The 12,584-nt window shown below is 52.7% G+C and overlaps 1 protein-coding gene across 1 annotated transcript in view; it reads right to left on the bottom strand.

Annotated features, from left to right (window-relative positions):
- LOC105463910 (olfactomedin like 2A) overlaps window positions 1-12,584 on the bottom strand; it is a 38,344-nt gene that overhangs the window by 13,424 nt on the left and 12,336 nt on the right. Inside the window, exons 3-5 of the mRNA XM_011711335.2 lie at window positions 7,479-7,586; window positions 3,163-3,369; window positions 993-1,242 (exon numbers count right to left, since the gene is read on the bottom strand). Coding sequence (XP_011709637.2) covers window positions 993-1,242; window positions 3,163-3,369; window positions 7,479-7,586 — 565 coding nt within the window. The remainder of the gene's footprint in view (window positions 1-992; window positions 1,243-3,162; window positions 3,370-7,478; window positions 7,587-12,584) is intronic.

Here is a 12,584-nt window from a genome sequence, read left to right as displayed (position 1 = left end):
CAGGGCGCCTGTTCCCACAGGCCTTGCTGGCAGAGTCAGATGCCTGCAGCTGTTCTTAGGCAGTGTCCCAGCCAGAGGTCAGAGGCTCTGTGCCATGTCCAGACCAAGCTGGCAGGGCTTGGGCCAGCAGCTGGGACCAGGGGGAAGAGGCCCCTGAGTCCTGAGAGGCCAGGAAACAAGAAGGCTCTCAAAGGAGCCTGGTCCCTGACTGTTTCACGTCTGTGCGCCCCTTGCACATGGGCTGGAAGGAGGGCTTTGCAGGAGGAGGTGGTCAGCAGGACCCAGGAAGGGGAGGAGCAGGTTTGGGACGCCCCTCTGGGACATCATAAGAGAGCAGCCATCTGGGGAGGGTCTTAGTGGGGAAATCAGGAACCACAACCGGTAGAGATGGATCAGAAATTTGGGGTATCTTGAAACTTGTGTCTCTTGTTTGCCAATTACTTTGTCACCTTTCTCCGTGATCCAGCAGAGAGCTGCAGGAAAAATACAAGAGTCTGCGGGCTCTTCCTTGGGGATATAAGAAGAGGGAGGAGATGGAGAGGAAATGAGAGATGCCCCCAAAGCCCTTGTCACTTCTCAGGAGCCCGGTATTCTCCTGCCCCCCACTGTGGCAGCTGCCTGGTCATAGGTATTTTTTCTCACTAGACTATGAGATGTGTGGGGACAGGGACTGTGTCTCTACCATTCCCCGTCACCTGGTCAGAGTGGACCTTCGGCACATCTTCAAATGCACAAAGAAAAGTTCAGCAAAGGTGAAGACAGCTGTAAATACTGGAAAGCCACCGAGTGGCCCTGCAGGTTGGTTTTGCTATTTCATCCCAGTGACCCCCTGAGTGGGGTGTTATCCCCCTATGTGGATGAGCAGAGAGCACCCAACAGGTAATCAATGGGTGTAACTGAATCTGGGGTGGTCCGACTGCAGAGAAGATGAGGGGATTCCTAGGAGGCATCCATCCCCGACTCCCCAGGGTCCCCATTCCCCTCCTACTCACCTGCCACCGCCTCGGTAGCCTCCTGCTTGCCCGCCTTGTAGTAGGTGAAGCCCCGGATCACAGCCTGCTGCTGGGCCAGGGCGCGGGGCTTGGCTGTGGGCTGGAGGAACCTGCCCTTGCTGCTCTCCTTCCTCAGCTTCTCCACCTGCAGCAGCTTCTCCTTGGGAGGTTTTGGGAGGCCTCTGTCTGCAAAGCTCTTCTGCACACTGCCATACTTGCTGATGTCCTTGCCTTTTCCTCCAGCTGTGTCCTGGAAGGGAAGAGAAGTCTCAGACTTGAAGGACAGTAGAAGAAATGTTATGGGGAGTCCTGGGGGCTCAGAATGTGGGGGCTGGAGGTGGCCGTGTTGCCCCAGGCCCTATGTCCCAAGTGCTCATAAAGTCACAGCTTTCCTTTACCCCACCATGGTGGCTACATCCATGACTGGTTTGCCTCAGTTTCCTCACCCGGCTCTTTAGTTCCCTTGCAGGCTGGAAGTCCAACCTGATAGGTTAGATTCCTGTCCCACTTCCAACTCCTGTCCACTCCCCCTGGGGGGCAGGCCAGAAGGACCAGCTCCCCGGGAGGCAGCCTCCTCTACCTGCTCACCTTCCCAGCCTTGTCTCTCTTCCTCAGTGGTCTTAGTATGCGGGCAGGGGAGAGGTTCTTAGGCACCTAGGCAAGGTGACCAACTCATCCCAGAGTGCCTGGAACATTCCTAGTTTTAGCACTAAAAGTGCTGCATCCTGGAAAAACCCTCAGTCCCAGGCAAACTGGGACAGGGTTGGTCACCCAACCTCTAGGATATGCCATTTCTAACGTTTTGTGCTTTGTTATTTTCACTTCCTATTTAAATGCCTCTGATGCTGGCTTGGCACAAGAACACAGGGCCTGTGACATCACTCATTGTTAGGCAGAAACTCCAGCAGATACGGCAAGTACAGTAGCCGGGTCCCTTCTGCACCATTGCCAAAACACGCTTCATTCTCGCCTGCGGAATTGGCACGTGAATGAGCAGGAAGCCAGCTGGGGGCCAAGGCCCAGGCTTCCTAGCCGCTTTATCGGCACCTAGGCGGTCCCAGTTGCAGACACAAATGGCCCCATTATCACAGTGTCAGCAAAGGAGACCGAGATGTGGAGAGGAAGAGAGGAAGAGGGTGGGCTTGGCAGTCACGCAGACCTAGCTGCCAGTCCCAGCTCCGCCACCGCCTCTCCATGTGACCTCTCTCCGTGCCTCATCTGCCAAATGGGCAGTGTCACCCCTCCTCCCAGGTGACAATGGGATTCACTGACAATGTCTGTGAGAAAGTCAAGTTTTAAGGTAGGAATTTCACAAATGTCAGCTCCCTTCTTCAGTCACTCACCGAAACACAAGGCCAGCGTGAATAACGGTGTGGCTTGTGTCTTGCCCAAGGGTGACTGGCCAGAGGAGCCCGAAAGGGGTTGAATCCAGTCTGCGCTCCATTCGCCAAGCCACATACCCAGCAAAGGCTGGAGCCTCTGTGCAACTGGCTCACCCAAAAGTAGTTGTTCTTTCTAATCGATCTGCTCAGAGGGAGAACCAGCTTTGCAGTTCATCTGCCTACAGAGAGGATGTTTATCACATTTGCACACAGGTTATCTGTCACGGGTGACTCTGCCTAGTGACAGAACCAGTGCCTCTGCTCACTGTGTGCTCTGAGCTTGGAGGTGGAGTGCCTGGGTGCACTGGAGTTCTCTACCCCAGGGTGGGTTAGATGAATGGGTATCAGTCTGCAGGGGTCCCTGAGGCATTGCCCATCTCCCTCTGAGCAGGCTCAACCCAGCCAAGGGCCCAGCCACAGCAGGGGAGGCTAGAAGCAGTTTTGCTGCAGCCAACCTGGTCTCTGAGGGCTAGGCAGGGGGCACCGCCTCCACAAGCTTGTCCCCACTAGTTTCAAACTTGGGAATGAGAAGGTTGCCAAACACCTGGCTTAGGGACCAGCCCCCTTGGCAGGATCCCCAGGCCTATCCCCATTCCCTGTGCTGTGTTTGCTGTACAGCAGGTACCCCCTGAACCTCACCCTGCCAGGGACTCTCTAGCTGTGCCAGCCCTCAACCCCATCTTACAACCCCAAACCCCCACCAAGCTGGCCCTCAGGGCCAACGTCCTGGCACACTGAGCTCCCAAGCTCAGCCAGCTCCTGCCCTGTGATCAGAGCTGGGGCCTCACCTGGGCCTTGCTACCAGTGCCCGTGGCAGGGGTGGCGGGGGCGGCGGCGGCATCCTTCTGAAGCAGCTGGAGGCCCAGGCGGGACAGCTCCTTCTTGATGCCCAGCATGATGGCGGAGTGATTCTCATAGTGCCTCAACTGCTCGCTGAGGTGGCGCATGCTCTCCTTCACCACCTCGTTCTCCCGGCTCAGGTTGGCCTTGATGCTCTGTGGAGGGGGCAGGATTGGAGGTCTTTCCTGGGCCAGCTTCCTCTGAACCCCCAGCCTGGAGGGACACCCCAGCTTCGGTCATTAGGCTTTGCTGTCCAGTCCCCTGAATGGGCTGGGGGCAGTCCCAGCAAGCATGGGCAGGAAAAATAGGCCCCAAGAGACCCTGTATTTATGAACTTTTTGAATTTAAAAAGTGAAGGAATAAAAAAATACGTGTGCATGGTACTAAATTTACAAGATATAAATGGCTATAAAAATGTCACCCTCCCACATTTATTTCTCAGTGCCGACAGTTATTATAGGTTCCTTGTGTATCCTTCTAAAGAGAGTCTGTGTATTCAGAGGAACACATGTATACATACACACATATTTTTACCACTTTGCTTTTTTACTGAACGGCCTATTTTGGGAACTGATGCATATCTGCATATATTGTGCTCTGTTCCTTCTCATGGCCACACAGTATGCCATTGCTTGAGAGGTCACAATTTATTTACCCAGTCCCTTATTTTTTTCTTTTTCTTTCTTTTTTTTTTTTTTTTTTGAGTAGCTGGCACTACAGGCACCCACCACATGCCCAGCTATTTTTTTTTTTTTTTTTTTAATAGAGACAGGGTTTCATCATGTTGGCCAGGCTGGTCTTGAACTCCTGGCCTGAAGTGATCTGCCTGCCTTGGCCTCCTAAAGCACTGGTATTACAGATGTGAGCCACTGCACCTGGCCACCCAGTCCCTTATTGATAGTTACTTTTTTTTTTTTTTGAGACGGAGTCTCACCCTGTTGCCCAGGCTGGAGGGCAGTGGTGCCATCTCAGCTCACTGCAACAACCTCTTACTCCCGGGCTCAAGTGATTCTCCTGCCTAGCCTCCTGGGTAGCTGGAACTACAGGCGCGTGCCTCCACACCTGGCTAATTTTTGTATTTTTAGTAGAGACGGGGTTTTGCCATGTTGGGCAGGCTGGTCTTGAACTGCTGACCTCAAGTGATCCACTCACCACAGCCTTGCAAAGTGCTGGGATTACAGGCGTGAGCCACCACCCCTGCCCATTATGGATGGTTACTCAAGTTGCTTCCAATCTTTTGCTACTTTAAATTTACTTTAAAATTGTATACATAATACATAAATACCTTCTGCTTGTAAAATCTTCAAACAATGTAGATGGAGTAAAACCCTTTGGGGTTTTGCTGAGGGTGAATCTCTGCCCCCTCCAAGTCTCCAACTTCTCTCCTGGGCCGTACCAGCTCCTCTCCCTGCACTGAGTCCTGTCTTTACTCCCAGACCTGTTCTCCTTCCCTGCCTCATCTCCCCTTGCTGGGACTCTGGCTCCCTGCCCACTTTTAGCAGCTCCCACACCAGCTCCTGGATCTACTCCTGGTTCTGAATCCTGCCAGGAGCAGACAGACTGCTTAGAACCGCAATGCTCCTCGCTCTGTAAACCTCCCGCTATCTAGGGATCTCCTTTGCTGGGCTGTCGCCCAAGCTGGCCTTGTTCACTATAGAGGACTTGGAAACCTGGGGGGCCTGGCAGGTATCAGTCTCAGTTCCCCAAAGCTCTAGTAGACCTGGGATTCTTTCGTCTGAGTCTACTTTTCAGCTAAAGCAGGAGACACGAAGTCAGAGGCAGAAAACACCAGTTTGCTGAGAAGCCACGGAACAATAGAATTATGGGTCCACAATTTCATTTGTAGAAATTGTTACAGAGGAAAAGATAACCTAAAAGTGACTGATGTCCAATCAGCCCTGGGTGACTCAGGTTCAGGGACCAAGAGGCAACAGGCAGGAGTCAGATACCCTTGGGTTCAAATCTTTGCTTTCTACTTCCTGGCTGGGTAACTTTGGGCTAATAACTACTTCTCCGAGCCTCAGTTTCCCTGCCTGTAAAATGGGCTATTATGTCATCATCATAACAACTAAATGGCAGGGTCACTGTGAGGACCAGAAAGGCTATGGAATACGAAAGTGCATTTTAAACTAGATTCCAGGGGCCAGGTGCAGTGACTCATGCCTGTAATCCCAGCACCTTGGGAGGCCAAGGCAGGAGGAAGGCTTGAGCCCAGGAATTTAAGACCAGCATGAGCAACATGGTAAAACCCCATCTCTACAAAAAACACAAAAGATGAGCTGGGTGTGGTGGTGTGTACCTACAGTCCCAGGTACTTGGGAGGCTGTGGTGGGAGGATCAGTTGATCCTGGGACATTGAGGCTGGCCTACAGAGCGAGACCCTGTCTCCAAAACAAAAACAACAACAACAACAAAAAACTGGATCCCAGGATGACAGAAGTCAAAGCGTATGACAGATTTTCTCAACCTCATCGCTATTGACGTTTGCCAGATAGCTGTTTGCTTTTGGGGACTATCTTGTGTATTGCAGGGTATTTAGCTGAATCTCTGGCCTCTAACCAGTAGAAGCCCAGTAGCACTCATCCTGTCCCTCACTTAAGTTGTAACAACCAAAAATGTCTCCAGCTATTGCCAGTTTTCCCCTTGGAGTAAAATCACCCCTAGTTGAGAACTACTGGTGTCAGGGAAGAGAGCAGAGGGAAGCTGAGACCCCAAGTTGCTGCTGACCCCCTAGGAGGTTCTTCCCTTTGGCAGAGGGAGCCAGCTGTTCTCTCCCCACCTCCTCCCAGGGTGAACAAAAGCTTTTTGCTTTTAATTTTTCCATAAGGTTATCACTTAGTAAACCATGGTTAACAGAAGCAAAGCACAGATAATGCAAAACAGAAGATAATTAAAAAGTCATTTTTCTGTGGCTGTGGAAACCATCTCTGGTTTGTTCCAGGCCTAGCAGATATACCCTCCTGATCGTCTGGCTCAGAGTTACATGAAGTGGGTTAACATTTCCTGAGGTTACAAGAGGAGAGATCAAAGGAGAATAACTTCAGAGCCAGCAATGGGAGGGCCTGGAATGTACTAGCTGCACAGGAAATCCCGGGACACAGAAGAAATTCACCAAGTGTCAGCTTTCTCCCCTGCTGCCAGGGGCTTGGCCAACAGTAGGTACATACCAAACACTTTTTGAATACTTAAAGCCACTGTCATCCCAACTTTGGGGTGAGGAAGGGGTTAATCTCCCACCCTGGGGCACAGGATGCCCAGGTGCCCCCTCCCTCTGTAAAGGAAGCTGGGAAAGGAAGCCCCCACGCCCGCTCCTGGCAGCTGTATGTCCCCAGACTCCCAGTGGCCCAGCAGAGGCCGGATGCAGGAAACAGGCGGAGGTGACGCTGTGCCAGCAGAGATACAAACCTCGAACCTGCAGCTCAGACCCCCATGCTCGCCCAACTCTGTCCTTGTCCCCAGGGGCAGTCCTGGTCCCCTGCCCAGTCCTATAGCACTTTCACCCTGACCAGGACAGGACACGTAGCACCTCTGCCTCCATAGCAGCTGGGCACTAGCCCAGTGGGCTCGGTCAGTCCCGCCATGTTTTACCAACCCAGGGGGCACTCCGACAAGGTATCTTATTTTTTATTTTGAGACTGTCTTGCTCTGTCGTCCAGGCTGTGGCACGATCTCGGTTCACTGCAACCTCCGCCTCCCAGGTTTGAGTGATTCTCCTGCCTCAGCCTACTGAGTAGCTGGGATTACAGGCATGCATCACCATGCCTAATTTTTGTATTTTTAGTAGAGATGGGGTTTCATCATATTGACCAAGCTGGTCTCAAACTTCTGGCCTCAAGTGATCCGACTGCCTCGGCCTCCCAAAGTGCTGGGATTACAGGTGTGAGGCACTGCGCCAGGACACTGAGCCACCATGCCCAGCCACCAAGGAATCTCGTGTGAATGGTATACCCAGAGTTGTGGGTCCTGATCTTGGTACGCTGCGGGCAACTGCAAGCTCCAGCTCCCTCTGAACCCGTTTGATACAACCAGCAGGTGCCTCGGTTTCTCCACTCAGACTTCAGCTTCCTGTAGGCCCCTGAGCCAGTTAGACCTCTTCCCCAGAGGCTGGACCCTGTGGCCAGCATTTCCCTCCCCCAACTCCTGGCTGGAGTGTGGCTTCCCATGGTCACCAGGGTGAAGCCTGGATTGCCCGGGCCCCTTCGGACAGTGCCCTCGGCCCCCAGCATCACACCAGCCCGGCCTCTGGCAGCAGCCCCGCCCTTACCTCTTCCAGTGTGTTCATCTGGGAGGCCACCTTGTGGACGTAGGCGTGCACCTTCATCAGGTCCATGCTGTACAGCGTGCCCTCCAGGAGATCCACCATGGACTGCAGCTGCCCAGGGAAGGGGGATGGTTAGGCAAAGAGTGCAGCACGTGGCCAGCCAGGCACAGAGGGTAAAAGGAGCCCTGCTGCAATGAAGAACTCCAGAACCTGGGCCAGGCGCTGTGGCTTACGCCTGTAATTCAAGCACTTTGGGAGGCCAAGGCGGGTGGATCATCTGAGGTCAGAAGTTCAAGACCAGTCTGGCCAACATGGTGAAACACCATCTCTACTAAAAACACAAAAATTAGCCAGGCATGGTGGTGTGCACCTGTAGTCCCAGCTACTTGGGAGGCTGAGGTAGGAGAATCGCTTGAACCCGGGAGATGGGGGTTGCAGTGAGCTGAGATCATGCCACTGCACTCCAGCCTGGGCGACAGAGTGAGGCGCTCTTCCAAAATAATAATAATAATAATAATAATAATAATAATAATAATGATTAAAATAAAAGAGAACTCCAGAACCCCATAGCCTCAGAGTGACTGGTATGGGCCCTGGGCACTCACCAGCCCCAGCCTGCTAATAATCACAAGAAAAGCCACAGGTTCCATCTTCTGAGCCCTTACCATGTGCCAGGTGCTGTGCTAAGGGCTTTAAGGAGTTATACCAATTAATCATTGTAACAACCTCATGAGGTGTGTAGTGGGCACTGGAGGAGTTTGTCCAGATCTTCTGAGATCCCTCTTACCAGTTTTTGTGCCCATCCCTGGCTTCCGTGTGCCTGCATCTGTGACTCTCTTTAGAGTTGCTTTGTCCCCAAAGTGCCAGAGAGTATACATCCTCTTGCAGCTGCCTTGAGGCAATGACCTACTGACATGGACATCTATAATCCCAACTCACTAGTCCCAGTGGGGACGAACTGAGCGGTTGTACCCACTCCAGAGTTCCTCTGGGGATGTGACTGAGGCTGGCACTTTTCCCAAGACCACACCCTCACTTGGATGCCCTCCTCTCCCCACCTTGCTTCTCTCACTTCATTTCCAGTTTCTCTGGGGAGTATTTTCTTTTTTTGTTTATTTGTTCTTCAGAGACTCTGTCACCCAGGAAAGAGTGCAGTGGCACGATCATAGCTCACTGCAGCCTCGAACTGCTGAGCTCAAGCAATCCTCCCACCTCAGCCTCTGGAGTAGCTAGGAGTACAGGTGTGCACCATCCTGCCTAGCTAAGTTTTTTATGTTTTGTAGAGATGGGATCTTACTATGTTATTCCAGCTGGTCTTGAACAATGATCTTCCCACCTTGGCCTCAAGTGATCCTCCTGCCTCAGCCTCCCAAAGCACTGGGATTATAGGGATGAGCCATCACGTCCAGCCCAGGAGTATTTTCAAATTAAATCACTTGCACATGAATCTCTGGCTTCAGAGCCTGCCTCTGGTGGCCCGAACTAACACCACGTATGGACAACTTTCACCCTCATTTTACAGATGGAGAAGCTGCAGTTTAGAGGGGGGAAGTGACTTGCCCAAGGCCACCCAGCTGTTCAAAGGTAGAACCAGGAGTAGAACCCAAATTCATATCAATCCACGTCTCTTTCCCAACATTCGGCTGGGGAGATATCATGAATCACCGTCTCTTTCCTATCATGCTTTATGGCTCCTGTCTCATGCTCAGACAGGGAAATGGCAGCTGAGAGAGAGAGGGCCTTGCACAACAGGTCAGCAGCAGGACCTGGAGCAGCCGCTGGGTATCCCTTGCCCAGCCCAGGGCTCTGCCCTACAGCTGCCCCTCCCCCTCTCCTCTCTGTCACGCCTCATCAGGATATAACACTCCCTCCAGATGGCCAAAATGCCAGAGTGTCAGGGAGACGTTGGCACAAGGGGCTGGTTGGGAAATTAGCCTTCCCTGGCTTCTTGGGAAGGGCAGTTCCTTGGGCCCACCCTCACGCGTAGCCCCACCCTGAGCCCTCCGGCATTTCCCAGGGCCTGCACAGGCCAGTGCTCCAGTCTGGTCCTGGCTGGCTGTTTCCAAAACAGTTTTACTCCCACCTTCCCAGGGGGTACTCAAACTGTTTTAAGCCAGAGAGCTTTTCTTTGAGCAGAAGCTGATCTCTAAAACAGAGACGGGGGTGGGAGTCTCTGCTGGAAGCAAAGATAGGCTCAGTGGCTTCTCTGCTCTCCCACAACCTGGCTTTGGCCCCGAGGGTCTGCATGGGACCCCTGGGGCTCTATGGAACACAGATTGAGAACCATGCCCACAGACGCTTCTGTGTCTCAGTTTTCTGTGTTAGGAAATGGGGCAATAGGGCCATGGTAAGGAGCAGTTGTGTCTGGACAGAGCTCAGCATTGCGTGGACACAGAGCGGCCTTCATGAAGCCCAGCAGCGCTGATTGCTCCTCCCAGGGGCTACATGGGAAGCTCCCGGCTTCACTCTGGTGCCTTCGCGGCCACCAACACTGGCTTTGGCGAGGGTCGGTCCCTTGCCAGATGACTCTCTGTGGCTCCCCACTGCCCACATGTGGCTTCTCATCTCCTGAGTCTGGCATCTGACCCCTCCATGATCTGCCCGTGCCACCCTCCTCCAGGCCAGCACATTCTTACTCAGCCAGGCACTGAGGACAGTGATAAGCAAGACCAACGCGGGGCACCCTGGTCCCTCACAGGCTGCCAAGGACACAGTGACACACAGATGCCCAGATCAGGGGACAAAGGTAGTGACACACAGGCATCCAGATCAGGGGACACAGGTAGTGACACACAGGTGCCTGAATCAGGGGCACAGGTAGTGACACACATGTGCCTAGATCGGGGACACAAGCAGTGACACACAGGTGCCAGAATCAGGGGCACAGGTAGTGACTGACACACAGGTGACCAGATCATTAATGATGGGTGCTGATCTTTTCTGGGTGCAGGTGTGGATCAGGAAAGGCTGCCAGAAGGAAGTTTTGTTTGGGCCGAGCTCTGTAGGAGGAGCACTAATTAAGCAAAGTTGCCCAGGAAAGGACATGCCAAGTAAAGGGAGCAGCCTGTGCTATGACCTGGAGGAGAGGAGAAAGATGGTGCTTCCAGCCATGCCACTCAATGTGCGATCTGCTGAGCAGCACAGGTTCAAACTGCTTAATACCAGCCTGTGGTACAATCATTATAGAAAATGGGAGTAGGTTTTTCAGGAACTTTTATAGCACTTGACAGAGCAATTTTATCTCTGTGGACTCTCACACTAAAACACTAGATTTATCCTGTGTATGTCTGCCTTTGTTTCATTTCATTTTTCTTTTTTTTTTTTTTTTGAGATGGAGTCTCGCTCTGTCGCCCAGGCTGGAGTGCAATGGCGTGATCTCCATTCACTGCAACCTCTGCCTCCCGGGTTCAAGCAATTCTCCTGCCTCAGCCTCTGAAGTAGGTGGGATTACAGGTGTGTGCCACCACACCTGGCTAATTTTTTGTAGTTTTAGTAGAGACAGGGTTTCGCCATGTTGGCCAGGCTGGTCTCGAACTCCTGACCTCAGGTGATCCACTCGCCTCGGCCTCCCAAAGTGCTGGGATTACAAGCGTGATGCACTGCGCCTGGTCTGCCTCATTTAGTTTTTCTAATAATTCATTTGTATAGCATTTTACGAAACTATTGGCTCTTGAGAGAACTTTAATCTTTAAGAAACTGGCCCTTCACCACAGATAGCTTGAGAAGCGCTGTGCTAGAGGAAGTCACAGGTGCGGGTGTGGCCAGAGAAGAGAGAAAGCCGGTGCCACACCCACCCCGCTTGCCATTACCCAGAAATGCCCTCTTTCCTCTCTGCCTCAGGGACTCCTACACATCTTTCAAGGCCCAGCTCTATCCTTCTATCCCCTCCTTGGGGCTCCCACAGTCCCTGGGATGTCCCTTGGCCCAGCACTGATCACCCTGCCATTACTGGGGTCAGCAGCTGTGTCCTCACAAGCCTGGGGACTCTTCGAGGCAGGATCCATGTCTGGTCCCATCAGGAAGAAAAAGGAGTGGGGAGGTGACAGGCACCTTCCAACCCCCAGACAAGATGGGGACAGTAGTCATGCTACTCAAAGTGTGTCTCCTACCATAGCCGTGCTGCTGAGGACAAACCACAGCTGGAGTTATTAGCTTGAGGGGAAGGGCTGGGGTAGAGATGGGATGGGATATAGGGTAGGTGCCCCAGCCCCATCCCATGGGCTCCCCTTAGCCTCCTCCTTTGGGGGATGCTTAGAGAGAATGTCCTGCCGAGGGAGGGGGAGCCAAACTGAACAGGAGGAAGCCCCAGCCCTCTCTCCTACTGCCTCTGCCGCCTTCTCCTCTTGGGGGGTCTCTGAAAGTGTACCCACTCCCACCCTTGGGGTACCAGTGAGGCAGCGTATCCTCTCCTCGTCCTCCAGCCCCACCTGCCGGGTCAATCCCCCATTACCCTAAGCCAGCTCTGCTGACCCAGAGCCCTGTGGCAGTTGTGCACTGAGAAGGCATAAGGGATTGCGGGCTCCTGGCTAAGAAAGAGGTCTCATGACCCTTCAATGGGCAGGGGACAAAGTAGAGAATTCCTGGGCTCGAATCTTAATACTTGGCTCACGCCTGTAGTCCCAGCACACTGGGAGGCCGAGGGAGGTGGATCACTTGAGTTCAGGAGTTTGAAACCAGCCTGGTCAACATGGCAAAACCCCATCTCTACTAAAAAAAAAAAAAAAAATGAGCCAGGCATGGTGGCGCACGCCCGTAATCCCAGCCACTCAGGAGGCTGAGATAAGAATCGCTTGAAAGGGGGAGCAGGGTGGAGGTTGCAGTGAGCTGAGTTTGCGCCACTGCATTCCAGCCTGGGTGATAAAGTGAGACTCTGTCTCAAAAAAAAAAAAAAAAAATCTTAGTACTGCCACACTTTCTTGCAGGCCACAGCCCCTCTTTGGGCCTCAGATTCTCCCACTAGTAAAGCTGGTACCATAAGTCCCCTCTCCAAAGGGTTGTAGCAAGGATTAAATGAGCCAGCGTTTATGAAAGGGCTTTGTGTCCTCATGTCAAACGTGTACAATTCAGTTATCGAGAAGTTGACTTGAGCAGAAATTGGGTTTGTTCCTA

The sequence above is a fragment of the Macaca nemestrina genome, chromosome 14 (assembly GCF_043159975.1).
Source record: "Macaca nemestrina isolate mMacNem1 chromosome 14, mMacNem.hap1, whole genome shotgun sequence".
Classification (NCBI taxonomy): Eukaryota; Metazoa; Chordata; class Mammalia; order Primates; family Cercopithecidae; genus Macaca; species Macaca nemestrina.
Note: the sequence above shows the minus strand (reverse complement) of the source record. Positions and strands in the feature narration are given on the sequence as shown.